Source organism: Hemicordylus capensis, chromosome 3 (genome assembly GCF_027244095.1).
Source record: "Hemicordylus capensis ecotype Gifberg chromosome 3, rHemCap1.1.pri, whole genome shotgun sequence".
In the NCBI taxonomy this organism is placed as follows: domain Eukaryota; kingdom Metazoa; phylum Chordata; class Lepidosauria; order Squamata; family Cordylidae; genus Hemicordylus; species Hemicordylus capensis.
Genome location: NC_069659.1, coordinates 24072501 through 24100187, shown reverse-complemented (window position 1 = coordinate 24100187; position 27687 = coordinate 24072501). Strand labels below are relative to the sequence as shown.

Sequence of the window (27687 nt, the reverse complement as noted above, 5' to 3'; positions counted from 1 at the left end):
TTTACATCCCTACATGGTACTGTCCTCAGGGAAGGGTCCTGTCATCTTGTTATTTTGTGAACTATAATGCACATGATAGCACTATCAAATAACAAACAGCTTACTTTTTAAGCCTATTGTGTATCCATCCCTTCTCAGTTGTTGCTCCATATGCTTAAAATTCCTCTCCAGGTAATATTCACTTATAGCTATTTTTGTCTTCTCTTTTGAAAAGGTCCCTGAGATTCCTATTTCCCCCCTCATTTTTTCATATTGATCATTCATGGCCCAAGACATTTTGGCCCCTGAAGCAGGACACCAAATGTTACCCCACTTATTCCTTAATTGTATTTATTCGTTTAAAAATGTATATCCAGATGGCTAACAAAAACGTTTAAAAATACAATAAAAATATTATAAAAACATCAAAGCAGCTTCCATGGCTGGCCAATGGCTGTAATAAAAATTGATTGATAGTATCAAAGCACCATCAATAATAAAGTATCATAAATCATCATAAAAAACAATTTAAAAAACCAACAAATAGCAAGACTTGGGATCTTAACAATAACAATAACATTTATATACCGTTTTTCCAAAGCGGTTTACATAGAGAAATAATAAATAAAATGGATCCCTGTCCCCAAAGGGCTCACAATCTAAAAAGTATCATAAGATAGACACCAGCAACAGCCACTGGAGTGATGCTGTGCTGGGGGTGGATAGGGCCAGTTGGGGAACATTTTATGAAACATCTTCAAATTATTTTTAAAGAGTGTCAGTGAAGCTGTCATCCAAAGATCAAGTAGTTCCAGAGAGAGGGGCTACCACTTAGAAACTTTGCTCACAAGTTTCCACAAACTGAGCTTCAGAAGGTGACCGGATCAGGGGCATTACTATAATAGGGCAAGGAGAGACAGTTGTCTGGGGGCCCACTGCCTTGCCCCCTGCCAGAGGCAAGTCACATGACTGAGTCCCCCAGCCGCGCACCCTCCCGGGTTTCCTTCAGTTGTATTCATCCTCCGAAACTGATGTGGGTGTTAAGACCTGGAGCTACCAGAATAGCATGTCTTTCTCTAGTACCATTAAATGACTTGCATCGGCCACAATTTACAAAACCTTTAAAAAAATAATTTAGGATGATGTTCTATTGTGGCACATAGGAGATAGATAGATAGATAGATAGATAGATAGATAGATAGATAGATAGATAGATAGATAGATATGCTTTTTGTTACCACTGTTCAGCTTCATTTAAGATTCCTTTACTTCATGAGCTGAGCTTCAGTGGGGGGGGGGGGATTTTAAAATCTTGTCTCTGGGCCCACTCCAACCTTGCTACGCCCCTGGACAGGATGTACCAGAAAGCTTCTTTAAATGATCTTATAGGAAAGGAAAGGTTGTGCCATCAAGTCAGTGTCGACTCCTGGTGACCACAGAGCCATGTGGTTTTCTTGGTAGAATTCAGGAGTGATTTACCATTGCCTCCTCCTGCACAGTGTGAGACAATGCCTTTCGGCACCTTCCTATATCGCTGTGCCTGATATAGGAGTTTCCCATATTCTGCGAAACACACCAGCGGGGATTTGAACCAACAGCCTCTTGCTCTCTAGGCAGGTTGCTTTCCCGTTGCGCCAATAGGTGGCTTGAAAGATCTTATAGGGTGGGCAAATTCAAACAGGAGGTGGTGTTCTTTCAGGTAGATTTTGGCTCTAATCCAAGAATTGGCGCTGGCAGAGCAGCTGGCCGTTACAGGGGAAGGGAATTAGTAGTTTAGTAACTGTTTCCACTTCCAACTGCTCTGTCAACTCTCAGGCCTCGGGGAGCAGCCCCAACTACCCACAAAGTCTGGCCTTGCTCCTCTGTAATGCCAGGTCAGTTCAGAATAAGACTGAAGTTGTCCACGATTTGATCGTGGATGAGGGAGCTGACCTGGCATGTATAACTGAAACCTGGTGAGTGGTCCTGTGTGGGCTCAGCTTCTCCCACCAGGTTATTCTGTCATGGAGCAGGCTAGAGGATTTGGGCGGGGTGTGTGTGGAGTGGCTGTGGTCCATAAGAATACCATTTCCCTCACCAGGGCCCCTGTGAGACAGCTGACTTGTATCGAGTGCATATTTTTGTGGCTGGGAACTAGGGATAGATTGGGGATTTTGTTGGTGTACCGTCTACCCCGCTGCCCAACCGACTCCCTAACTGAGCTGACGGAGCTGGTCGCGGAGTTGGTGTTGGAGTCTCCTAGACTTTTAGTGCTGGGGGACTTCAATATCCACTTTGGGACTGGCTTGTCTGGTGCAGCTCAGGAGTTCATAGCGGCCATGACAACTATGGGCCTATCCCAATTAGTTTCTGAACCAACTCACATTGCCGGCCACACACTTGATTTGGTCTTTTGTTCAGATCAGGGGGGTGTTCCGTGGGTGGGGGATCCTGTCATTTCCCCATTGTCATGGACGGACCACTACCTGGTTAAGGTTGGTCTCACAGCTGCAATCCACCCCTGCAGGGGTGGTGGACCTATTAGGATGGTCCGTCCGAAAAGGCTGCTGGACCCGGTGGGATTTCAAAAGGCCTTGGAGGATTTTGATGTTGGTGCGGCCGGTGGTCTATCGATGCCCTGGTGGGAACATGGAACATGGAACAGTATGTCCATGTCTTCAGGGCAGTAGACATGAATGCTCCTAAGCATCCCTTCCGACCTGCTGCAAAAATGGCCCCTTGGTATACTGAGGAGTTGCGGGGGCTGAAGTGGTTGGGTAGGCAACTAGAGCACAAGTGGAGGAAGACTTGGTTTGAATCTGACAGGATACAGCATGTGACCCATTTGAAGAGTTATGCAGTTGCAGTGCATGCAGCAAACAAGAGCTTTTGGTCTGCGTGCATTGCGGCTGCAGGTTCGCGCTCAGCGGAGCTATCCAGGGTTGTAAGGAGTTTGGTTTCTGCTCCTTCTACTTCCAATCAGTCCCCGGGGTCGGTCTGCTGTGATGCCTTTAATGGGTTTTTTTGCAAACAAGATCTCCTGTATTCAGGCCGACTTGGACTCCACTGTTTTTGCAGGGTCTATGGAGGAGGTGTCCAGCAATCCCTCTTGCAGTATTAGATTGGATCAGTTTCAATCTGTGACTCCTGAGGATGTGGACAAACTGCTTGGGGTGGTGAGGCCTACCACCTGTTCTCTGCATCCTTGCCCAACTTGGCTGCTTCTATCTAGCAGGGAGATTGTTGGAGATGGCCTAGTTAATATCATAAAGGCATCACTGAAGGAGGGTAGGGTGCCCCCTTGTTTGAAGGAGGCATTGATTAGACCACTCCTAAAGAAGCCTTCTCTGGATCCCTTAGTGATGGACAGTTACAGGCCAATCTCCCTTGGTTGGGCAAGGTGATTGAGAGGGTGGTGGCCGTCCAGCTCCAGGCAGTCTTGGAGGAAACTGATTATCTAGATCCATTTCAATCTGGCTTTAGGGCTGGCTTTGAATTGAGACAGCCTTGGTCGGCCTGATGGATGACCTTTACCAGGGAATCAACAGAGGGAGTGTGACTCTGCTGGTTCTTCTGGATCTCTCGGCAGCATTCGGTATCATCGACCATGTTATCCTTCTGGATCGCCTGGGGGAGTTGGGGATAGGGGGCATTGCTTTGCAGTGGTTCCGCTCCTATCTCTTGGGTAGATTCCAGAGGGTGGAGCTTGGTGACAGTTGCTCCTCAAAATGGGAGCTGCTATATGGAGTCCCCCCAGGGCTCCATTCTGTCACCAATTCTTTTTAATATCTACATGAAACCGCTGGGTGTGGTCATCAGGGATTTGGTGCTGGGTGTTATCAGTATGCTGATGACACCCAAATTGACTTCTCCTTTTCATCTTCAGGAAATGGCACTCATTCTCTAAATGCCTGCTTACAGACAGTAATGGGCTGGATGAGGGAGAACAAATTGAAGCTGAATCCAAGCAAGACGGAGGTGCTCATTGTGGGGGCTCAGAATCTGAGGGAGTTAGATCTCCCTGTTCTGGATGGGGTTTCACTCCCCCAAAAGGAGCAGGTGCGCAGCTTGGGAGTATTCCTGGACCCAAACCTCACCCTGGTATATCAGGTGGAGGCCATGGCCAGGAGTGCTTTCTATCAGCTTCGGCTGATTTGACAGGTGCGCCCATTCCTTGAAGAGGATGACTTCAAAACAGTGGTGCATCAGCTGGTAACCTCCCGGCTCGACTACTGCAATGTGCTCTATGTGGGGCTGCCTTTGTATGTAGTCCGGAAAGTTCAGTTGGTTCAGAATGCAGCAGCCAGATTGGTCTCTGGGGCAACCCGGAGAGACCATATTATGCCTGTCTTGAAACAGCTACACTGGCTGCCGACATGTTTCCGGGCAAAATACAAAGTGCTGGTAATTACCTTTAAAGCCCTGAATGGCTTAGGTCCGAGTTATCTAAGAGAGCACCTTCTTTTACATGATCTCCACTGCATGTTAAGATCATCTGAGGAGGTCCATCTCCAGTTGCCAGCAGTTCGTCTGGTGGCAACGCAATGGCAGGCCTTCTCTGTAGCTGCTCCTGGCCTGTGGAATGTACTCCCTGCAGAAATTCGTAATTCGAGATCATTGCTGTCCTTCAGGAGAGCCCTTAAAACCTACCTCTTTGGCCTGGCCTTCCAGGGTTTTTAAACAATTAACTGTTTTAAATTGTTGCCCTGATTTTCAGGGCTTTTAGCTGTTTTATTGGTTTTATTGTGTTTTAATGGTTTGATTTTAGTTGCATTTGTTTTAATTGTTTTTATAATGCTGTGAACAGCCCTGAGCCATTTTGGAAGGGCAGTATATAAATCTAATAAATAAATAAACAAATAAATAATCTGGAAAGGCCTTTAAAGGTCAAAACCAGCTCCTTGAATGTGCCTGGAAACGCACTGGTAACCAGTGTAGCCAATGCAGCAGCTGCATGATGTAGTCAAAATATCTTGTCAAGACTCTTGCGGCCACATTTCTGAAAGATCTTCAAAGGCAGTCCCTTGTAGAGTGCACTGCAGTACTCACAATGAGAGATGACAAGGGTATGGATAAATAACAGCAAGGGCTACTCAGAAATGGGAACAATGGGAGAAGCAATGCCCAGAACAATCCATTTTCTCTTTTTTGCAAATGCTTTGCCCAAAACAGCAAGGAATTGCAGTTTCATAGCAAAGGGACATTTAATTCCAAGGGGAGCATTATTTTTTCAGAGTATACTTTGCACCCTCTGAAATATCACCAAACAGTCCTAAGTACCACTCAGTCCTAAGTACCAGTCTTGGCTTCCTCGGTGGATGCAGACTGGTGTCGATCTCAGTCCTGCCTTCAGCCTTTTCTACTTCATACATAATAGTTACAGTCAACCCACAAAATGTAATCACTGACATCCTGACTAAATTTATGCAAGGGAGCTCCACTGAAATTACAAGGAAATTAGGCATGCCTAACTTGTCCTTTTAATTTCAGTGGATCTTCCTCAAGTAAATTGAGTCAGAAGAACCAATAATTGTGTGAACCCACTTTAAGAAGGAGCTATATTGGCAAAGGAAAGAACAATGTCGTTCCTGTGACTCCCTTGCAGACACATCATAGGATCCGTCTGGGACTTGACCATGGGTTTGCTGCAGAGTGGACAGATATGAACTGGGTCAAATAACAAGTACCATCAGTTCATAAAAATCAGTGTGCACATATACTATAACTATTTATTACAGACAGCTGCTCACACCATAAAAACCTTGAAGCTGCTACAGACAGCAATGCCAAGGTATTCTCTCTCTCTCTCTTTATGGAAAGAAATGTGTACCCTGCATTACAGAGGAAGGGAAGGGCAAGAGTCATTCCTTTATGTACCTCAAAACAAGATTTTGAGTACTGGTCAAAGGGCAGATGAGAGGCTTTTTGCTGCTGGATGAATCTTTGCCTTCGCTGTAGAGTCTGTCAACACGTTTTCTGCTCAGCACCTGCTGTGGTAGCTGCTTGTATGAAATGACTTATGCCACACAGGAAGAGGACAAAAAGCAATATGACAGATTAAAACTGATGGGAAAGCATCTTAACCACTGCATTCAACCATTCACTTTCAAAATCATTGTGTCTACATCAGTTCGCGGGCCCATCTCAGGCATATTGCATGGGTAAAATATTAATATATTCGACCCACTACCACACTGTCCTCTTGAGTTCCTGGTCCTTTACTAGTCATACTGGGTTTTAAACCTGCCACACACAGAGGATTCTAACAGTTAGTTAGCTTTTTACTTTTACAACCCTATGCTGCTTAGGGCCAAGGTATCCAGGGCAAGATATCTGGCCCTAAAGAGTATTAGGGCCTTCTCTCATATGATTCTGCCAGACCCTTTAGATCATACAGGGAGGTTCTTATGCCATCAGAGGTGAGGTTGGTGGTAATGTGGGAGCGAGCATTTTCAATGGTCACCTCCATGTTGTGAAACTCTCTCCCTCAGGAAATATATTTGTCCCCATCACGGTCTGTATTTATGCAGAAATTGAAGTCCATCTTGTTTACTTGGGCCATTTAGATACACTCTATGTCTGCCTCTAAATCAATTTTTTGGTTGCTGCTCTAAAAGTGTTGTGTGTGTGTGTGTGTGTGTGTGTGTGTGTGTGTGTGTGTGTGTGTTTAATGCTGTGATTTCTATGTATAATTGGTTAGCCACTCTGAGTTCCTCTGGGAGGATTCAACAGGATACAGGATTTTTAATAAATAAATGAATGCCCCAGATCCTGTCCCTTTCAGCTGTCCTGTTCAATCTCCAATCTCACACTTGTGAGATCACTTGTGACATCAGCTGGGTCCTCAGACTTCCCCGATATTTCCTTGCATCAGTTGGCACCCCTGGCTGCACCAGTCCAGTCCTCATTCATGTCCCTCAAGCTGCCAACTTAGCATACCAAACTGCTTACTTTGTCCTCCTTTGCTCCCCGCTTCCATATTCTGGAAGCAATAAATGGTGGGTCATCTCCCTATGGTGGGTCAACTCACTCACAGGAGAAATGGGGTATTTCTCCTAAGGATTAGCCCAGTGGTTGAGTGCTGAGACTATGGTTGAGCCTTTCCGCTGCTGTTGCTTGGCCAATTTGTGGGGCTATAGTAAATAAAAGTATAGCGATGTTCTGGTTGCTAGGCAGCCAGAAGAGGCACTCTTCCATCAGCTACATGTATTACTGTCAGAACCATTTGTGTGTGTGTGTGTGTGTGGAACCACAAGCAGGACCAGTACAGTACCTTCAGGCAGTTGCTGGGGCCTACCACTGACAGATTTCTCTGAGGCCTCCCAATATAAGTCATTGTGGGGGAAACTGTCAGCCTACCACACAAAATGGCAGTCAACATTTCCCCCCCACAATGCCCCACAACACTGTGTTGGGGACATTGTGGTGTTGGTTGCGGGGAATAGTGGCTTTCAATCAGCAGGTGCTGAGAGGAGCTCTATTGGTGTTGTCACTGCCACAGCCAACAGCAAAGAACTAAAAAGATCCATCACCAAGATAAGCCCCCTCACAGTCTTAAAGGGGTTCACATATTAGGAGAAATCCTGCTAGAGGGCAGTTGCCAAGGACTCCCTCAAACCTGGAACTAGTGGTGATTACATACTTTCTCTTGAAATATATGTATGAAGGAAAATAGGAAGCTGCCTTATACCGAGTCAGACCACTGGTCCATCTCGCTCACTACTGCCTACACTGACTAGCAGCAGCCCTCCAACATTTCAGGCAAGAGTCTCTTCCAGTCCTACCTAGAGATGTCAGGGAGTGAACCTGGAATGTCTACATGTAAGCAGATGCTCTATCCCTAAGCTTACAGTACCATCCCTATGGGGAATTTCTTACAGCAGACAAAGCGCACATATAGTCACCCATCTGAATGCAAACCAGGGCAAACCCTGCTTAGCATGCTTACTACCACAATACCAGATCTCTTCCATGGGAACAACATGGGCAGGGCCTATTATGTGATTCTTTCTCAAACACCACCCTCTCACTTAGTCAAGGGATACATATAAAGGAATCATTGTCATTGACTCCACCGATGTTCCTTCATACATGTTTGCACAGTGACATGTGATCACATTATGAAGGAATGGTCCCTATATTATTGCAACCTTGAACTAGCTCAGGTTTTCAGTAAAATGACTGAGTTGAGAGGCAACAAAAGATCTGGAGATGTGGGAAGTGAATGACAAAGCTGAATCTGAATTGCTAGAAATACAGTTACGGGTGAGGGACGAATCATTTTAAAAACAGATTGGGGACCTTCTGCTCCCAGGCAGATTCAGGGCACATTCCAGAAATACAGCTGGTCTTGTGGCAGCAAGCATGTCCTGTGCTAACTTTGCTAAGCAGGGTCCATCCTGATTGCATATGAATGGGAGATCACATCCATGAGCACTGTAAGTTAGTCCCCTTATCGGATGGAGCCTCTCTAGCAAGAGCATCTGCCTGCTTGCATGCAGAAGATCCCATAGTCCCTCCCTGGCATCTCCAAGATAGGGCTGAAAGAGACACCTGCCTGCAAGCTTGGAGAAGCTCCTGCCAGCCTATATAGACAATACTGAGCTAGATGGACCAATGGCCTGACTCGGTGAGGCGATACTCATGATCGCCAAAAAGTGGGCTAAGGGAGCCCAGCCCACTTTTTGGTGAATGTGTGCTGCAACGGGAGCCGTACGGCTCCCGGCAGCAAACCTCCCAAAATAGCCCTCCCCTTAGCTGAGGTTAATGGAGCGAGCACTCCGTTAAACTCGGCGTTTTGCTCGTGTGTCGCCATGGCATGTGGCGACACATGAGTAGACCCCCGACCGGGAGGTTGCAAGCAGCCTTCTGGGCTCGGGGGTCTCTCCAGGATGCCCTGCTCCATGACGGAGCTGGAAGTCGTGTGGACGGCTGATCCAGCCACCCAGGGCTCCACAGGCGATCGTCTGTGGGGAGAGCGGGCTAAGCCTGTTCTCCCCGCAGACCTCATTTCGGCGAGTCTCACTGATCATGAGACTCGCCTTGGTATATGGCAGCTTTCTATGTTCTGATGTCCCCTTTGCTAAACAGGGTCTGCCCTGGTTTGCATTTGAATGGGAGACTTTATGCAAGATATTCCCCTTAGAGGATGAGGCTGCTGAATCGGAGGTCCTTCCTGGCATCTCCAAGATAAGGCTGTAAATTTGCAGAAGTTGCATCCAGTCTGTGTAGACAATACTAAGCTAGATTGCTCAATGTTTTGACTCAGCATAAGACAGCTTCCTATGTTTCTAATTTACAAGGGAGGTGGGTATGGGATGTTCCTGGTATACTCTAGGTCTATCTCCCATGCCCAGAAGCCTCTTTTTGTTGTTGTTGAGAGCTGCCACTTCCTCTATGCATCGTAGGCCTCAAGAGTCTACAAAGAAAGTCTAATATGGCTCAGGTACATCCTCTAGGCCACACTGGCCTTCATTCTGTATGCTACGAAGTGTCCAGTGTGTTGAGGGGTTAAACAACAAAGCCATCAACTTTGTTGCAAAGTAGATCTTGAGGCATGTCGCTGTATAGGAAGGCCTAGCCGTATGAATGATCGCCAAACCTCTAACACTTTTTGCCATGCATTTTTCAAGGAAATGAGATAACTTCAACATCAGGCTAACCAAATGGCAGGCGGTCTCTTTTCATGAGTGCATTACCTGTCCACTGGGCTGAAAAACAAACTTGCAGAAATGGTCAAACTCTTGCATATGCTGGACCTGACAAAACTGGACAGAAGGTGCAGGAAAGGAAACAGAAAACAACTTTTGTCTATATGGGAGGCATACATATTGGATGGGATTTGGTTAATGACTTTTTGATCCTTTAGGCAATGAATTTTGATGCTGGCAGGGATTGTTAGGAAGCTGAATACTGCATGTTGAGCAGGTTTTGGGAAGCATTCAGAGGTTCTCCTGTCAGCTACACTCCAAGGCTCCAACTTGCCAGATGGAGAGGGAGGGATCTTAATAAGAGAGATGCAAGTTCTTTCTCCCACCAGCAGCTGTAGGTTAGAGTAGCAGGCAGGGTGCTCAAACTTGCATTAGTTCTACACGTGTTCATCTCTTAAGGGCAGTTTTTTTGGTACTGCTTTATAAGTGGTTTGACCGGCTGTTCAGCAAAGCCCTGCTGTTTCTGATTTGAAGCATCCTACTTGGGGACCCAGAGCAGATGCCTATACATGTGGCTCGTTGGTGTAGAGAAACGGCTGCGTTTAGTTAGAAGCCATGAATGAAATATAGGCTTGAGAGCAATTAGATACATTAATTTTCTCTGATTAATGTTCCTAACACTCAATCCTATATTTCACTCATGGCTTTTAACAAAATACAACAGTGGTTAGAGGTGTGCTTGCAGCTTTCATGGCAGATATTATTTATTAATGCATGTACTTGCTTTTTAAAAATCTTGCTTTGGGGTACACTAGGAGGCTTAATGTGGCTCATAAAATACATTAGAAATGCATGCAATCAGAAAATTAAGCCACATTAAAACACAGAGACAAAAAACCAAAAGAAAATAACAAGAGGATAGAAAGAACAGTTGATATATTTCCATCCCTCAGATTCCTAAGGACAAGTGGACTAATAAGATCTTCTAAAGATCTAGCCAGATGAACTCCACAAAAGAGAGTATTCTAGGATGAAGATGGCTACTTCAGATGAAAGGGAGGAGTGGCTTCCTGAATTATGACAAATTTTAGGCGTGAGATTAATGAAAGGATAAGTACTTGGCCGTGTGTCTGTGTGTCTGAAGAAATACAGGCAAATGAGATAAATAAAAGCCTAGGTCACCTACTTCCTCCCTTGGTGTCATTCAGGGTGGGAACATTGGCTCCAACTTTCCATATTTTCTGGAATTTATCCCTCATAAATCACTTAACCTATTTTGTCCCACTTTTTTTCCTCTTGGGGAAGCCTTGATCACCACCACCACTACCACCACCATTTGGCACTGATTTGTTAGAGTTGTCATTCTTCAGGATCCAGGTCCCTCCCAGAGTCTATAGTAATTAAATGCACAAGTGGGTGGGTGGATGCCTCCTGTCTCTAGTGTACCTGCAGATGAATTCGTTGCACGTAACTAAAGCACTATGCAGTGCACAGCACAGAGCAGGTGGAACTCTATCTTCAGCAATGTATAATAGCGGGTGGAGAATTTGGACAATAATCTTTGATAGGAGATTTTTGTTGTTGCAAGTTCCTGTTTTCATCCCCAAACTGTTGTAGGATATGCAGGAAATTTGGTAGGGGTGGGCACGAGACACAATTCAAAGTGTGATTTGCAGGACATCCCTGGCACCTTTCAACCCGAGAGCAGGTGCATACCTGCTCTTCTGCTGCTCACTGCCACTTCCTGGAGCAGCGGCACTCCCCCAGCTATCATTGCACGCTGGCGGTGCTCTCTCCAGTTGCCCTCACATGATGCTGGCACACACATGGCCTCCATACATGCATGGAAGCTGTATGTGTGCCAGCGCCTTGCGAAGGCAGCTAGGCAGAGCACTGCAGGAGTGCAATGATAGCTGCTATGGGAAGTGGCGGCAAGTGGTAGAGGAGCAGGTATGCATCTGCTCTCCTCTGTTTGAAAGGTGCCGGAGATGTGCTGCGAATCACACTTTGAATCACGATTCATGCCCATCCCTAAACACTGGGACCATAAATATGTCATTCAGCATAGGATATTCCTGTGCTGAATAACAGTAGTGGCATAGAACAAGACTGTGGGGAGCACAGGAGAGGCAAAGTGCATTTCTGTGATGGGAGCAAAGTGCATGTCTGTGGGTTTGTACCATACATTATATTTCTGAAAGAGAAATAACTCTATATTTCAGATTATTGCTCCCATCCCAAATATGCTGTCTCTGAAATAATTCTGTTTAGTTTTGATGGTATTTAATGGTTAAGTAAGAAGTAAGCATGCTTAGGACTGCAGCCTTATTTTAATTTCCAATAGGGTTAGCAATGAGGTGGGGTTAGTTACTTATTTGGGGGCATCGCCCTGTTTCTGCCACCTATGCTGAATAGCCGTCCTTTCTTCTTTCTCACTGTGCTCTTATGCCCTTAATATTTAAGTGCTGCCTCACAACACGGTCTGCAAGTGGACCATGTGGAACACAATCAATAGAAGAAAGTATTTTCAGCAGCTAACATGCCTCAGTGACTGCAGAAATACAGCACAGACGTAATTGTAGAGCAATGTGATCAAATGTCAAAAGGAACAAAGCCAAAAGTGCATTGTGAGAATTACAGCTTACTTTCACCACCAAACCTGATCCTATCAGCTATATATGTATCAGCCAAGGTGGCAATTCCCCATCCCACTCTGCCAAATTCCATCACACTCTGGTGAGAACAGGAAATAGAATGTGACATAGGGTGGGGCTACAGGCAGACTTGATTTTTAAGGCCAAGATCAACAAGGGCAGGAAATAGGCTTAGTCTGCACCCAAACAGGGCATCTTTTCATTTATCCCAGGTAAGTGAATGGACTGCCGTTCTTTCCTATGGAGGCTAGTCAATTGTTACACTTATGTATTTATGTTACTACATTTAGAGTAGTACCACTCTTCCTCCAAGGAGTCTAGAGAGTTGTACACGGTTATGTTTATCCTCACAACAACCCTCTGGGGTAGGTTAGGCTGAGACATAAGTGACAGGCCCAGAGCCACCCAGTGAGTTTCATGGCTGAACAGGGATTTGAACTCAGATCTCCCTGGTCTGCAACACTGCAATGACGGGAAATCTTGCCCTTCACACTGGGTGATCTTCACTGATATTTAACTCCTTAGGGGATTGCAGTCTTCAGGAGTCTATGCAATAGAAAAGCCCTCCCACATCACATGCTCCAGGTGACAGGTATTCCACTAGTATATATTTAAAAACCATTCCCATCATATCTAGCATGAGCAAGGCTCCTTTCTTGTTGTATAATGGGGAAAAGTGGTGGTTTTTAGCTGAGTTGGGGCAAGACTTCCCCTTTGTCCGATATACTGGGGATGCCTGCAGCAGATGGAGCTCTTGTGCTTGGAGTACACTAAATATAACCTAAGAGTAGGAAACATGCCAGAAGGACTGTAGATGGGCACAAAGGACAAGGCCCTTTTAGTCATGGCACCACAAATCTAGAAGCCCGCCAGTCTCTTTCACCATTTGCGGAACACATTTTTACAATGAGCTGTAAAAATGTGGTTTTTTCTCCCTGCTGGGTATTTCACACTGCACAAGCTGGCATTCCTTTTTGATCGATCCTTGAGTATTGCTGTCTTAACGACTGGCTATTTTTTCTTTGTAAGTGATCTTGGGGTCCTGGCAGGAAAGTGCAGATAGAAACTGATCTTTAAAATATATATATATTTGAATAGCTGCCATTCACTCCTGGAAGATCGTTTTGCTTGAAGAAAGCATTGTGGTATGGGCAATCCTTGCCCAATGTGACCCCTGATGTTTGGTGGTCCAGCAATCACCAATGGTAACTCAGTAGCAAGAATTCAACAGGGCAGTCTGCACAATGGAGGGCAGGAGACACCTCCTACTCCAGTTTGGGAGCTGCACATGCTCCCATTTGGCAATTGTTAGTTACAAACAATATTGGAGGTGGCATCCATGATGGTGTACTCAGCAAAATGAGATAGGATGAAAAGCCCTCCGACAAAGCTGCTACCGAACACATGTCACAGATGGTGCCTCCAACCTTGTTTTTAAATTGACAGGCAATCGGCAAATGGGAATGCACACAGTTCCTGAACTAGCATAGGAGCCTTCTCCCACCCAATTCTTCATCATGTGAACTGCCCTACTGTATCCCAGGGTACAGTTCCTAGGCATCCCTGCATAACATGGCCCAGGGGCGTAGCAAGGTTGGAGTGGGCTCAGAGACAAGATTTTTAAAATGCCCTCCCCCTACTGAAACTCAGCTCATGAAGTAAATAAATCTTAAATGAGGCTGAATAGTGGTAACAAAAAGCATAGTGATATATATATATATATATATATATATATATATATATATATATATATATATATAACCTATGTGCCACAATAGAACATCATCTTAAATTATTTTTTAAAGGTTTTGTAAATTGTGGATGATGCAAGTCATTTAATGTTACTAGAGAAAGACATGCTGTTCTGGTAGCTCCAGGTCTTAACACTCACATCAGTTTCGGAGGATGAATACAACTGAAGGAAGCCCAGGTGAGTGCGCAGCTGGGGGAGTCAGTCATGTGACTTCCCTGTGGGCCCCCCCCCCAAGGCAGTGGGTCTCCAGACAACTGTCTCCCCTTGCTCTATTATAGTTATGCCCCTGACATGGCCTCCCTCCACAGATATCCCACCATCACAATTATGGGTATCTTGCTAGCCAACACTTACTGGGTGAATAATATGTCCTAGAAACAGTGGGTGGCGCAGCAATTATCTCATGCATATTCAAAGATATGCAAATCTATTTGTAGGGGTAAATGTATTGCACAATAACACAGAAGCAAACATTGTTTTTATACAATAATCTTCTTTAGCAAAGCTGTGATAAATCTAGGGATCTAGTCAATGAATTAAAGAGGATAACACAGACCTCAATGCATACCTGGCAGCAATCAATAGTAACTGAAAACAAAAAGGCAGAACAGGTATTTAATTTTAAACACCATTCCTAGGTGACTGGCTAATGCTTTCAGTGTCTTGTGATTCTTTAGACTAATACTCTGCTTAGTATTTAGTTCTTAAATGCCATGCAATATTGTTTTGTAATGCTAATCCCATACTTTCTTTGTGGTTTACATTTCAAAGGGGCTGCATGGTCTCTTTTGAGAAATATACAGATTGGAACAGCTGATAATATATGGAATTTTGTAAGCCTAAAAATAAATGATTAAAGACCAAAATACATCAGATGAGGGAGATCTATAATCAGATCTATCAAGGGCTGACATACAGAGAATGGATGCACCAATGCAACAAGACAGCAGCCTAAAAGAACTTCTCAACTATCTACATGATACAATAAGGAAGAGACACTTTTTGATGCCATCCCCTTTTCCAGGAAGTCCTCTATGCCAGCCAATATGTCCCTGAGGGTTGCGCAGCCACCCAACATTGTTAAACCAAATTCAAATGTCGGCTATGAATTGAGGGGTTGATTGAGGGGTTTAAACATCCCCCACCTAACATTTCTAGGTTCAGATGCTACAAAAATGAATGGAAGTGCACACCCACCAGAAACTACTGCTTTTCCCTTACTTATTTTTCACAGATCATCTGAACTTGCCCTGACTAGGACCTGTTGAATAGTGGGACTGTCTAATTTTAACCATCTGCAGTAGGCCTCACCTTTGCATTTATTCTATAACAGCGGGAGTTATTATCATTCTAGGGTTGTGCCAAAATTGCTGACAAATTTCACTTGTTGCATGGAAATATGTTTGGCTTCTACTGAAAATTCTCAGATGTTGAGAGGAACCCTGATCCTCCCTTTGAATGTCACCTTTTCAAAAATGTACTGCCAACCATGTATATTTCACTTGACCACTGTGCTTGGCCAAATTTTTAGCCTGGATACAAATATGCTTATAGTAAACTAGTCATGTTTGAACAGGGTCCAACTTCTGGTGTCGCCACCCTCTGAAATGAGACTAGTGTATACGTGTTACAGAACTTGTATGTTGACTTTGTGGGACTTCTTCCCTAGCAAAGCCCAGCAGCAATCTTGTTTTTATTAATATTTAATACAAACTTTTAAAAGGCTACTTAATATAAACAAGTATCCTTTCATGTATAATTATTTTTTAAAAACTTGATAAAGAACAAAGTGGCATATAGAATTATCATCCTAGTCTGAAGGCGGCAGGGGTGACTGCAATTCAGAGGAGTAACTAACATGACCAGAAAGGCCAGCAGTGCCAGCTGTAAAGATGCCGGATCCAGGCCACAGAACAGAGCCCGTTACTGAGAAGTCTAGAGACTCCTGAGGCAGAACCCCCAGAAGCAACCTCCACAGAACCTATTTCCCTGAGAAAGTGGCCCCGAGTCTGCATCAGGGCCCTCATATTCCCCAGTGTCTGCTCACCACTGTAGACAGTAAGCTAGGTGGGAGGTAAGTGGTAACTGAGAGGCAGAGGAGTCCAAGGCTCCAGGAGGTCTACATCTTTAGTCTCTCCTTTTATTAGGAAGGAGATGGCGCTCTGGAGGGGCAGTCAGATCCAGGGGAGCACATAAGGGCTCATTTGAGCTCCAGACAATTCAGAACATCCTGTCTGGTAGGATCTAGTCAAGGTCGTGTAGCTCCAACCTGTTTCTTCACCAACCTCCTAGCCCTTGTGCCCTGTGGGCTCCTCCTAGTGGTCAGGGCAGGAAAATATTATCCAGTCGACTGGAATCTTCTCAAAATAGTAAAGACCTATGTTTTCTGGCAGGTTTTTGAGAGTTTAGGAACCAGTCAAGCACTTCATAGAGCTGCATCATGAACCCTATCAGACTGTAATAATCCCTATGAGAAAAGATGAAACAATCACCAAGCACAAAGCAACATAATTTGTTGGTGTTAATGAATAATGCCAGTGATGAAAAACCAAGACAGATAGTGAGACAAGATGTTCTTTTTGCAAGCAAAATCATGACAGAAACACAGAAACACACACAGCGGAACATGGCATACAGAAAGTTTTGAATTTGAAACCAATTAAGCTATGTGCTGAATTATCCCTACTACGGGAAGGGGAAAGATTGATCCCAAGTATTTGTTTCATCCTATGTCAAAATCTTGAGGAAAGTTGAAATATCCTATCTGGAAAAAAACATGAATACTAACATGTACACAATTTAGTTTAACAAAGAGGACAAGGTTAAAAATACCAACCCAAAACAAACCAGGCAGACTTTCATCCTACGCAAAGATTCAAATACCAAAATCAAGATCAATGCATAATGAGGGCTCACTAGAACAATGGAACAATCCTGAATTCCATGATGGTGGATTTTCAGAATATTCTGTAACAAAGGCCAAGCATACACACACACACTCATTCTGATTGTAATAGTCTCTCCCCACCCCATTCCGCATTCATAGTATCTCTATGTTCATGGTGTCATCTGAATAATCTGGCAAAAACATAAAGCTCAAACTTGCACTCCATCCAGATGTAAATGCTTTGTGATTTGAAAAACAAAATGGCAGCTTCATGGCAACCAGTTCAGAGAGTCCATTCACCAAAGCTGAATAATTCTCAAACACAGAAATGTTTTGTACACAAATGCTAAGCAGTGTTCCCTCTAAGGTGTGTGTGGACTCATGTGTTTTTTGATGTCCACTCAGTTAATTTTAGATCTTGCTCAGGTTGAATCAGGAAGGCCCCATTCTGAATACATGTGTGCGCACACTGTTGCTCAGAACAAAAGTTATTCCACACACAGATGAAAACAGTCAGAGAGAACACTGCTGAGGAGTACTACTATCATTTCCAAATGGACAAAAAGACCTATAGCTTCCCCTCTGACAAATATGTTGCCAAGTTCAATGTCATAACTCCAAGTGGCCACAAGTCTAAGCAGTGTGCACCTTCTGTATGAGCTGCTGTGATTGGTCAAAGCAGTTGTAACAGCTCCTAATCAGATGAACAAGATCTGGAGGAGAATTAAACCGAGACCTTTCCCATAAAAAATGTTCAGCTATAATTGAGGGAGGCTATTCTCACGATCACCCAGAAGCAGGCTAAGGAAACCTAGCCAGCATTTGGGCGATCATGTGCTGCAGTGGGAGCTGCACGGCTCCCCGCAGCTAGCCTCCATAAATACCCCTCCCCACAGATGAGGTTAACAGAGGGTGTTTTTTTTGTTGTTGTTTTTTGCTGTGGCGCGCAGCAACACATGAATAGACTCCTGACCGGGGAGGCTTGCGTAGGGCATTCTGGAACTTCTGGGGGCCGTGCGGCCCCCAATCCCCGCAATCCCCGCCAGCTCTGTGACAGAGCCGCAAACCCCCTTACAGCACTTCACACTAATCGTGTGAAGAGCCTCATGGTTTGTGTGAAGGGATGAGACCACCTTACTTGTGTCTCTATTTTTTGGCATCATGATCTATTTTTCAGTGACAGTGGCCGCCACCAACTGGAAGCTACCATTCCCTCGCCCAACAAGTCCTGCAATAAGTCACGACATAGCAAACTTTGTGGACTTCTTTGCAGGGCAGTGGGGAGGCAGCTACCTAGAAAAGTAGCATTGCTTTCACTGCTGGTAATCCTCCTTTATTGTCCCAATTTCACCCTCAAAAAATCACTAAAACAACCCATTTCAACTGGGGCATTTCAGGTGAGTCTTAAACTAGAGTGCCCTGCTTGTCCAGTACTGGGTGGGATTTAGTCTGAGCAAGCATTGTTGCAGCTGTTCTGTTTGACCCAAACAGCACTGGGGCCACTGTCGTCGTTATGGTTCCTGTGTGTTCCTGGGGCTTGGAGGGTCCAGTTGCCTGTAGCCCCAGGAACACTTTATGGCTTGTGCCCATAATATTCAACATTTAACCAACTTACTGAGACAAACATAGCAGCACAGAACTATTGTCAGTCCTGTGTTCTTTACTCATGCCCATGCAATAGGTGAAGGGACATTTCCTTCAGTATTGTTTGTCTTTGAAAACTTCTTTGCTTTTGTGTTGCCTTAAAACACAAGTCAAAACGATAGTGCAAGAGTTTTGTTCTTACCTGTAAGACAGCTAGTGAATGACAGTAACAGCATGAGCTGCCATGACGACTGCATGGTTTGCCTCAAAGGTCTTCAGCCTCCGTTTGCGTGATTGTTAGCAGCTCTGATGTTTCTTCATTAAAACACAGCCTAGTGAAACAAAACACGGTGCTTTGATAAGTACTTTCTCTTTAGTTTGCAATCGCTCCTATATTCTCACGGGTATGAATACTTGATGCAGACAGACTGCCAGCGCTGATTCCTGCATTTTGGGTGGCCTTGTTCAAGGTACTCGAAGGACCAAGTTACGCATTCCATTCATAATTTGCCACTGCAAGTTTCTTTTTCTAAACTATGAACTGAGGGCAACTGGAGTGGTGGTGGTGGTGGTAAATATTAGGGATCTGCAGAAACATGATTCAGTTGTCTGAATCATGGGCAACTCCCTTTAAAATCAAGGGCATACACAGCTCCTTTAAAGCAGAGAAGAGCAGGTCCATACCTGCTCCTCCTCCGCTTGCTGCCATTGCCACTACTTCCCCTAGCTATGCCCACATACTGCATGGCGCTGACACAAACATGGCCTCTGTGCATGCATGGTGCTGTGTGCGGGCAGCTAGGAGATGCTCTGACGTGGCACAGGCATAGCTAGGGGAAATGCCGGGATGGTGGCAATGGCTGTGAGTGGATACAGACCTGCTCTCCTCCACTTTAAAGGGGCTATGTAAGCCCTCAATTTTAAATGGAGACGCCTGTGACTTGGACAACCAAATTGCATTTCGGCACATCCCTAGTAAATATACTTCCTGCTGTGTCGGTTTTCTTTTTGCAAGGAAGTTTATGCAAGGGAGTTTTCAAAATTGTGACACAATCCATTTATCCATTCAGAACCCTACCACCTTGTTCCAGCCCCTGTTCAGGAGGCTTGTTCCATTCCAGCCTCAGTTCACAGACCAGACCTGATTTTGCTAGAATCATTTTATAAGCCATTGAACTTATTATTACAGATATTCTGCTACTGCAGAATCCTGCAAATCCACTTTAGATTTTGCCAGAGGTGAAATTCAGTGGCAGCTCTGTTCTAACTATAGCTCTGAGAGTAGTGGTCACTATACGACGTCAGCCTACGTGAAGTCTCTAGTAGTGACAAATGCTGGATTGTGCTCCCTTCTACACAACCTTGATTGGGCTTGTTGAGCAGGTATTTATGGGTATCGACTCCTACCCTAAAAGAGAGCATAATGACCTCGTAGTCAAGTGACTTCATACACATTGTGCCTGCAGCTCATCTAGGTCTCTGGAGGGATCTCTCCTCAATTAAATATTAATACCAGCTGCCTTTGTTTTTCCCTTCTGTGATAATCTGTGTTTCAGCATGCTCCCCGAGCTGGTGAGTTATCTCTTTTGTGAATATTTTGATGGCCAAGCCTCTGGGAAATAAGTATTTTCCATGAATATTTAACTTTTCTCAGGGCCAATATGTTCTCCCCTCCCCCACCCCAAGTGTTCTCCTTACACAGTGGAATATATGTTTTGGCACAGGAATTGTGAATTAAGATTCTGAAGCTCTTTGAACAGATATAGGCTAATGATGGAAAGACTTCGGGGCTAGTGAAAAATATAAGGAGAGCAGCTGCAATCGTATCCATATTTTGGGAGGAAGACCCATTGATCTAACTTTATTCATTTTTGAGTGAACACACCTTTATATTTGGAGGTTTTTAAAATATCACCTTTCTATTCAGGCAACTTATAGTCAGGATAAAAATACAGAAACAATAAAATGCCATAATAAAACAGCAGGAAAACCAGAAATAGAAGGCATTTTTGGTGCTCCAACTACAGCTCTTCAAAGTTTCATTGCTAACTTGTTGGGAAAATATGCTCCCCACCAAGGATGTACTACCTAGCAACCAGGGCTGGGTAGCACGAGATAACATTTGTCCCCAGGAGTAGAGCATCTCTCCACATAGAGCATTTCCAGATAGGGGTTTTTTAACTTGGAATGGAGCGTGTGCGCTTGCACATCGGTCAGATTCGCGCCAAAGTCCATGTGAGATATTGCGGAGCACTTCACGTATGATTCAGGTTTTTCATTGCATGTTAGATTTATGTCTGGGTTTAAAAAAAAATCAATTTTTTTCTTCAGCAAATTCAAACTCGCAATAAACCCATGGTGAAGCCTGCTGTCTTGGAAAGCTCTTGGTCATTTAGTTTGTGGCTCCTTGCTCTTTTTGCAGGAGTAGTGATGGGTGAAACCTCATACCCAAATAGCTGGTGTGATAATATTTCTGATTCCACTCCACTGCCTGATTCCACTCCACTGCCTTGTCCTAGCACACCACAATTCTTTATCAATGGCTACTAGTTGGAGGGCTAAAGGCCACCTCCAGCCTCAAAGGCAGGATGCTTCTGAGCACCAGTTGCAGGGGAGTAACAGCAGGAGAGAGGGCATGCCCTCAGCTCCTGCTGTAGGCTTTCAGCGGCATCTGGTGGGCCACTGTGTGAAACAGGATGTTGGACTACATGGGCCTTGGGCCTGATCCAGCAGGGCTGTTCTTATGTTCTTATTCTACAGATATTAAAATCCCCCAGTTTCAGATAATAGGATACTGAGCTAGATGGACCAGTGGTCTGACTTGGTATTATGTTCCGGTGTTAGGAGCCCTGCCAGGGAGCTGAATGTGACTTGGGTTGGTAATGTAATTTAAAATTTAAAATGTAAAGAGAATTTCAGGGTTCCTCCCTTGGACAAACAATTGAAAATTTTCAAGGGAAGCCTAATGAGTTTCTATAAAACAAATCAAATAGTGTCATGGGGAGTTTGCACAGCCCTATACATAACAGATTTATTAAACAGTATTATATTACCAACATTTGTGTGAAGCCCGAGTTCGTAGCCAAGACTGATTAGGCTACAGACAGGTAGCTATTACATTCTGGTTCACATATCCCCATGAACCAGCCCACATTTTTATCTTCCCAGTTTTAGAAAATTTCTAAAAGCGATGCTGGTTCCTTGGCAGGAAGCAATCAAGTTTAGATCCCTTAGAAATGCAAGATATTCAACAAGTGTTGCTAAACATCTAGAGAATACCACCTGTATGCTTTTAACGGTCGGATCTTAATATTTTCACACTATTTTTTTTCCAGAGAGAACCAAGATATCCTCCTTTTAAAGAGGCATTTTGCAATTTGTTCTTAACTCTCTATATTTGAAATTCTGTCAGACATATATAGGCAGGGGAGTAGCACAACATAATTTCTTCAGAATCTCTTAGGAAATTTCCAAGTTGCTAGTGCAAGAATTGTAGCACTTACTTAGACATAAGTGTTTTAGACCATAAAGACACCCATTTGCCCTGTACAAACGTTTGTTTTCTCATTTCAAACTGGGGCGTTACAATTACCCAGGTCTGGTCTGCCATCTTCCCCTTTATTTTCTCCTCTCTTGGTATGTTCCACCATGCCACTGATCCTGCCAATGCTACAATGGATGCTGGCCTCAGCAGCTGCTCTTGTAACATTTTTCTGCATTTTCCCAGATACTTTCTAAACAATGATTTATCCCGGGCAATCGAACAAATGGAATATGAGGAAATAATGTTACTACAGTGCATTAAGAGGTTACTGTGTGTACCATATTGTACATGCTTTCTATTGTACATTTCCTAGTGTTGTAGGAAGGGGTAACACTACAACAGAAAGACAGCTACAGAAATAAAATTCAAAGGGCACCCATGTGTCCCCCCCAGTTTATAGTTAGTTGTCTCTACTGTACTGTAGTTAAGCTGCAAGGCCTCCAACTGATCAACAGAGCTGGTGTGTGATTGCTCAATGGACAAAACAGCTTGCCATCCAGCTTCTGGAAGGAAATGCAAGATTGTTCATTTGGCTGGGGTTAAAAATTCACACAAGGGAAGAATGAGAACTGCTACAGAGAAATTACTTAGCCTCTATAAGTAATTGAACAAGACACCAACTTTAACTGAGGAACAAGAGTTTGGTATTTATGACTAACAAACTTAGGCTGAGAAAACGACAAACAGACTAACAGCCTCTTATGGAGAGAGGGAGAACCTCTCAGTTTGAATTAAGGCAACAAGTAAGGAGCATAGACAAACGGCAACTCCACCCCCAAGCCAGTACATAGAGATATTCACATAAAGAAGCATGCCTCGTACAAAGAGCTGAGAATGTTTATGGCAAAATCCCAACAAGAACTAGGACGGGTACATGGGGATGTAGAGAAGCTAAGGGACAGGGCAAGGCAAGGCAAGGCAACAGAAGGAAGAGTGTAGATAAGTCAATGGACTGAGGGGGAAAGCTGAAAAAAGGATACTCGGAAGTGTGGCTTGAAGAAGAGTTCATAGGAGGCAGGGAATTGTGGCAGGAAGGGACAAATAAGAGAAGGCATCATGAAGAAACTTCACAGGATTTAAGATCCAGATAAACTGCATGTTATGGGAGAGGGAAGGTAGGTAAATTTTATTTCGGTCATTGACCAGTAAATAAAGTCAGTTACAGAACAGTACAGAGAGCAGTACAAACAACAGTTACAGAAGCTCGGAACGGATTTTACAGACGATATAACAAAACTTAGCTATTCTGAAAATAATCTTCTTATTGGTATTTGCCAATAGGAAATTTAGATAGTCATCGGGGCATATGAGGGGAAAGAATGTAAAAAAGGCTAGTTGACAGATAAAGCTGCTGGTGTAAGGTCACTTTGGCAAAAAATGGCCATCTGAGAGTCATTTGCCACTCCACTGACCTCCATGCACTGCTCTGCTTTTCCCAGTATTGGTGGTGGGCGGGGTGGTGGGTGGCTTTAAGAGAAGCGAGGCCCTACTGAGCTCCAGCAATATCTTGTAAGGCACCTACAGACTGCTGGAAAAGTCTACACTTCCTACTGCTCCATAGGCACTTTTCAAGAAGGCCCTGAGCAAAATGCAGTACTGCAGAATGGGAACACTGTCCTCCCCACAGGGCTGCTGTGCAGAGCTTTAGGAGCCCCCACTGGCTCTTCAGCCTTCCAGTGAAGAACACTGGTCCATAATGGTTGGCAGTGGCACTCCAAGGTTTCAGGCCAACCCTCTTTGAGGTTGCCAGAGAGGGAACCTGGGACCTGTACAGCCCCCTCCTCTGGGATTTCATTCAAATTTCACTTTGAAGTATTTTTGTTCCAAACCTATTGCTATAACAGGTGTGTGAGAGCTTTTTTAAAAAAGTATGACTTTATCACCAAACATTCTATTTTTCAAACAAAATCCTAAAATATTCTTGTCAGCAGATTGCGCAGCAATTACTTCAGTCTTCCCAAGGCTTTGAAACATAGGCCATGGATTCTCACCACAGGCTTCAGAGATAACAATCCATTTCTTCCTCCCCCAAAACAACTACTTCACAAAATATTTCAACCTTAACCACTTAGAAACTTTCTTGGAAGCGATATCCTGTCAGTCAAATCTTGCCTTAATTGGGGATTATACAGCACTTTTAGCTGAATAGCCTCTTCCTTTAGAAAATATCAGAAGTAGGTATGAGCTTTTGCATATAAATCTAAACCCCGACACATTAAATCAGGTCTACTTTGGATGGGCTCATTGGCTTGACTTGTAGAGTAATGAAAGCAGAAAAGTTAGGGTACCCCAAGGATATTAAGTTTTATAGATTTCTTTTGCATAATAATAGGATTTGAATAAGCTCCAAAGGCCCCTTCTTACTGGTTAAAGGGAGAGATGGCATCTCTATTACACATTTTTTTAATCCAATTTTTATTCTTATCACTTTGCACTGGAGTGTGCAGCTTTGTGGAATCGGTCCTTTTAGATGAGGAAAAGATAAAATGTGCCTGCTGGCAATTGAGAGGGGGATAGTCATCTGCAACTGGGACGCAGCAAGTAATTTGCAATGAATGCTTTGTGCAGGAAATTTAGCCTCTTTCTCATCTCCTAGCTTATCTAAAAGCAATTTTCAGTTTCCTTGTGCTGGCCAGTTTGTTTGTCCCTCCCAAACCTTCTGACAATTTATTTTACAATGGATGTAAAATACACAAAATCACTGGGAAAATTACATAGCAAGGTATGTCTGCATCCCCAGCTCTGCCTGTCTTTATAAACCTGTGAGCCTTTGTGCTGATGCCCATCAACTATGGCAAGCCCCGGGGGTATCTGGGGGTCAGACTACTACGTAACCCAGCAGTCGTATAAAAATGGAAATGCTGCTGTGACTACTAAGGACAAGCAGTCCCAAGAACCCTGGGCATCCTGTTCCATACTAGGACAGGAAATTCAAAACAGTGCCAGTGTGGTTATAAGAAACAACATTGTTGCCTACTTTGAGCAACTGATCATTGCTGCCAGCAAGTGATGGGCTGTACTCACTGGCGCAGTGAGGAAGGCAAGTTATGCCTTTATAATGGCAATTATCCCTGCTCCTGCAACTGTCCACCCACCACTGATGTGCAGGGGCCATTTAAGGGCTGCCTCCAGGTTTTGGTTTTTTTAAAAAAGAAAACTTCAGTATTTGGAGGATGCTGGATGGCGGTGGCAGCAGGGTGGCATTGGTGGAGCAGGTGCAGTGATGGGGATAATTACCATTGTAATGGCATCACCACCACCCCTCCTGCCCTGACCACCACTGCTCCTAAACCTAGGTATCCCTTGGTTGGCTTGCCTGTGCAGGCACCAGGGAACTGTGGGTATGCCACACCATCAGTATAACTGGTCCAAAAGTCTAACACATTTCATTTTCTGCCAAAGCCTGTTTTTTTTTTTGTTTTTCCTGTAGATGTCTGTGTATCCTGAGACTCTGGTCCTATACAGGCTATTTCTCTTTTATACATACAATCCCCCACCACCACCGCTGCCCCTGAAGCCGCTCTGAGATGAGGTGGGAGGCTGCCAGGGCCAGCCCAAGGACAAATAGTGCCCTCCAGTTGGTTGATCAGTGTTGCCAAGTTGTGTGGTTCTGGAATTTATGAAATTCTCTCCACAGGGGAAACTTGCCTGGTACCTCATGGGGACCTGACAAGGGGAGAGTGGGCCTGTGTTTACTTGCATCCAGGAGCTGCCACCAAGGTCTACCCCTGGCCTTCCACCAGCCACCTGCTGCCACCCACCACCATCAGCCAGGAGCCCAGCCAATGGAAGGAGGATGGGTGGAGCAGGCCAGCGGCTGAAGGAGGCAGCTGGCGGTGGTGGCGGGTGGTGGCAGCAGCAGCCCCAGCAGGTGGGGATCATGGCAGCCGCTCACACAGAGTGTGCCCTATTAATGCTCTGCCCCTGGTGCCTCCTACCCTACCAGTGCTAAGAGAACCTTTTAATTGGTGCAGCTTTTAACACTCGCATTTTTAACAGACTGTTTTGAATGCTGCTGTTGTATCCTGCTGCTTTGATTTCTTGCTGCTTTACTGTTTTCACGGTGGTCTTGTTATTTATGGTTTCTATGATAATGTGCCCTTGTAATTACTTATTGAAGGGTGATGTACAAATTTTTTAAAGTGTATGTAATATGCCTGTGCTACCATGCTAGAAATGTGACAAGAAGGAGTTGGCATTTTGAAATGTATTTCTGCACTAGTGAAGCAGCTGGGATTGTACCAGGATTGGAAAACACATTCAGATCTATCCATCTTTATTTATTAAGGTCAAGTGATCTGTTTGTAGTGGCTGCTTTTCCATAGAAAATCCACCTTTCCATGGGTGAAAGTGTTTGCTGGCATGCAGAATTATACTGGCACAGTCATGCCAGTATAGTAATGATGAGGAGTGTTTTCAACATTCCACCATTTTAAGCCCTGGACATTCTATTGCTTATGTATAGAAAAATATCACTCCATATCAACTAGGGTACAAGACACCCCACTCCTCCAAATTAGGTGCAAATCTCTTGTAAAAAGGCTGAGATAACAGCTGTTTCAGTTTTTAACTCCTAAAGAGAGAGTTCAAAGTATTGGTGACATCATTCAGACGTAACAGTCAGCCACAGTTAATTGTGGCCAGAGTTCCAATTCTTAACTCCAATTTGTGCTGCAGACATTCTCCAAACCATGGCCAGCCAAACTCCAGTTGCAACAAAGGGGAGACCCTCCCTGCTGCTCAGCCTCCAAGTGTGATCCTAGCCTGCTCCGTGGGCAGACTGTGGGCAACGCATCACTGTGTCAGTGGCTCAGCCACAACCTCCGGGGGGGGGCGTGCCAAGTGCAGTTGTGCATTTTCAGAGCACTCTGTCTGCCCATGACAGGGAAAGGGCATTCTACTTAAAAAGTAGGAAAGATTCCCCACTACCTCCGTCCCTCCCCCGAATCCCTATGAAGCCTTGCCGACACCCCAGAGGAGATCCTCACACCCCATGCATCATACCCTGGCCACATGCACGGCCATGGAGTGGGTCAAGGGGAACGTACTGTACATTTACACAGATATTAAAATTCCAGGTCTTCTTGGTCTGTGCACCGTATGCAGATGAGATGAGATGAGTGGGCATGGGAATTGTGGGAAAGGGCACTTCCTCTTCTCCCCTAACTCTGGGGTTGACTGCAGGTGCTGTAGGTGAGGGCGCAGGCATGGATGGCTATGCAGAGGGCTGCTCATGAAAAGGGCCACCTAGGATGTCCCATCGCTGACATCATCATGTTGGAGACCATCACCCCACAGAACACCCTCTCATAGGAATGGCTGACTAAGAGGAGTGAGGGAGGATGTTCTGTGCAGAAAAGCTGTGGGGATGAGTGCTGTTCCAGTTATTGCCACAAGGCAAGACTTAGGAAGCAAATATCCCCACCAAGGGAAGAGGCTGGTCGCCCCTTCCCCAACCTATATGTGAAAAGAGTTGAACTTTGCTGCTCTGCCCTTTATACCCAACACCCAGGGACTCCCCCCAGGCATTTGCTCCCCTCCCAGCACTGTGATGGGGTGCCCTCCCCAGGTTGCCAGTTTGAGTGTTTGTGAGCATACATTACTTGCTCCCTTCTCAGGGAGTTAAGCACTTGATGCCCATCCCATCTTCCCATGCC

At 44.7% G+C, this 27687-nt stretch overlaps 1 protein-coding gene across 7 annotated transcripts in view; it reads right to left on the bottom strand.

Annotated features, from left to right (window-relative positions):
• Window positions 1-27687, bottom strand: part of CNTN5 (contactin 5) — a 1193410-nt gene that overhangs the window by 600117 nt on the left and 565606 nt on the right. For all 7 annotated transcript variants that reach the window (XM_053307214.1, XM_053307213.1, XM_053307217.1 and 4 more), the window contains one exon: window positions 18689-18818. In XM_053307214.1, coding sequence (XP_053163189.1) covers window positions 18689-18743 — 55 coding nt within the window. In that variant the 5' untranslated portion in view covers window positions 18744-18818. The remainder of the gene's footprint in view (window positions 1-18688; window positions 18819-27687) is intronic.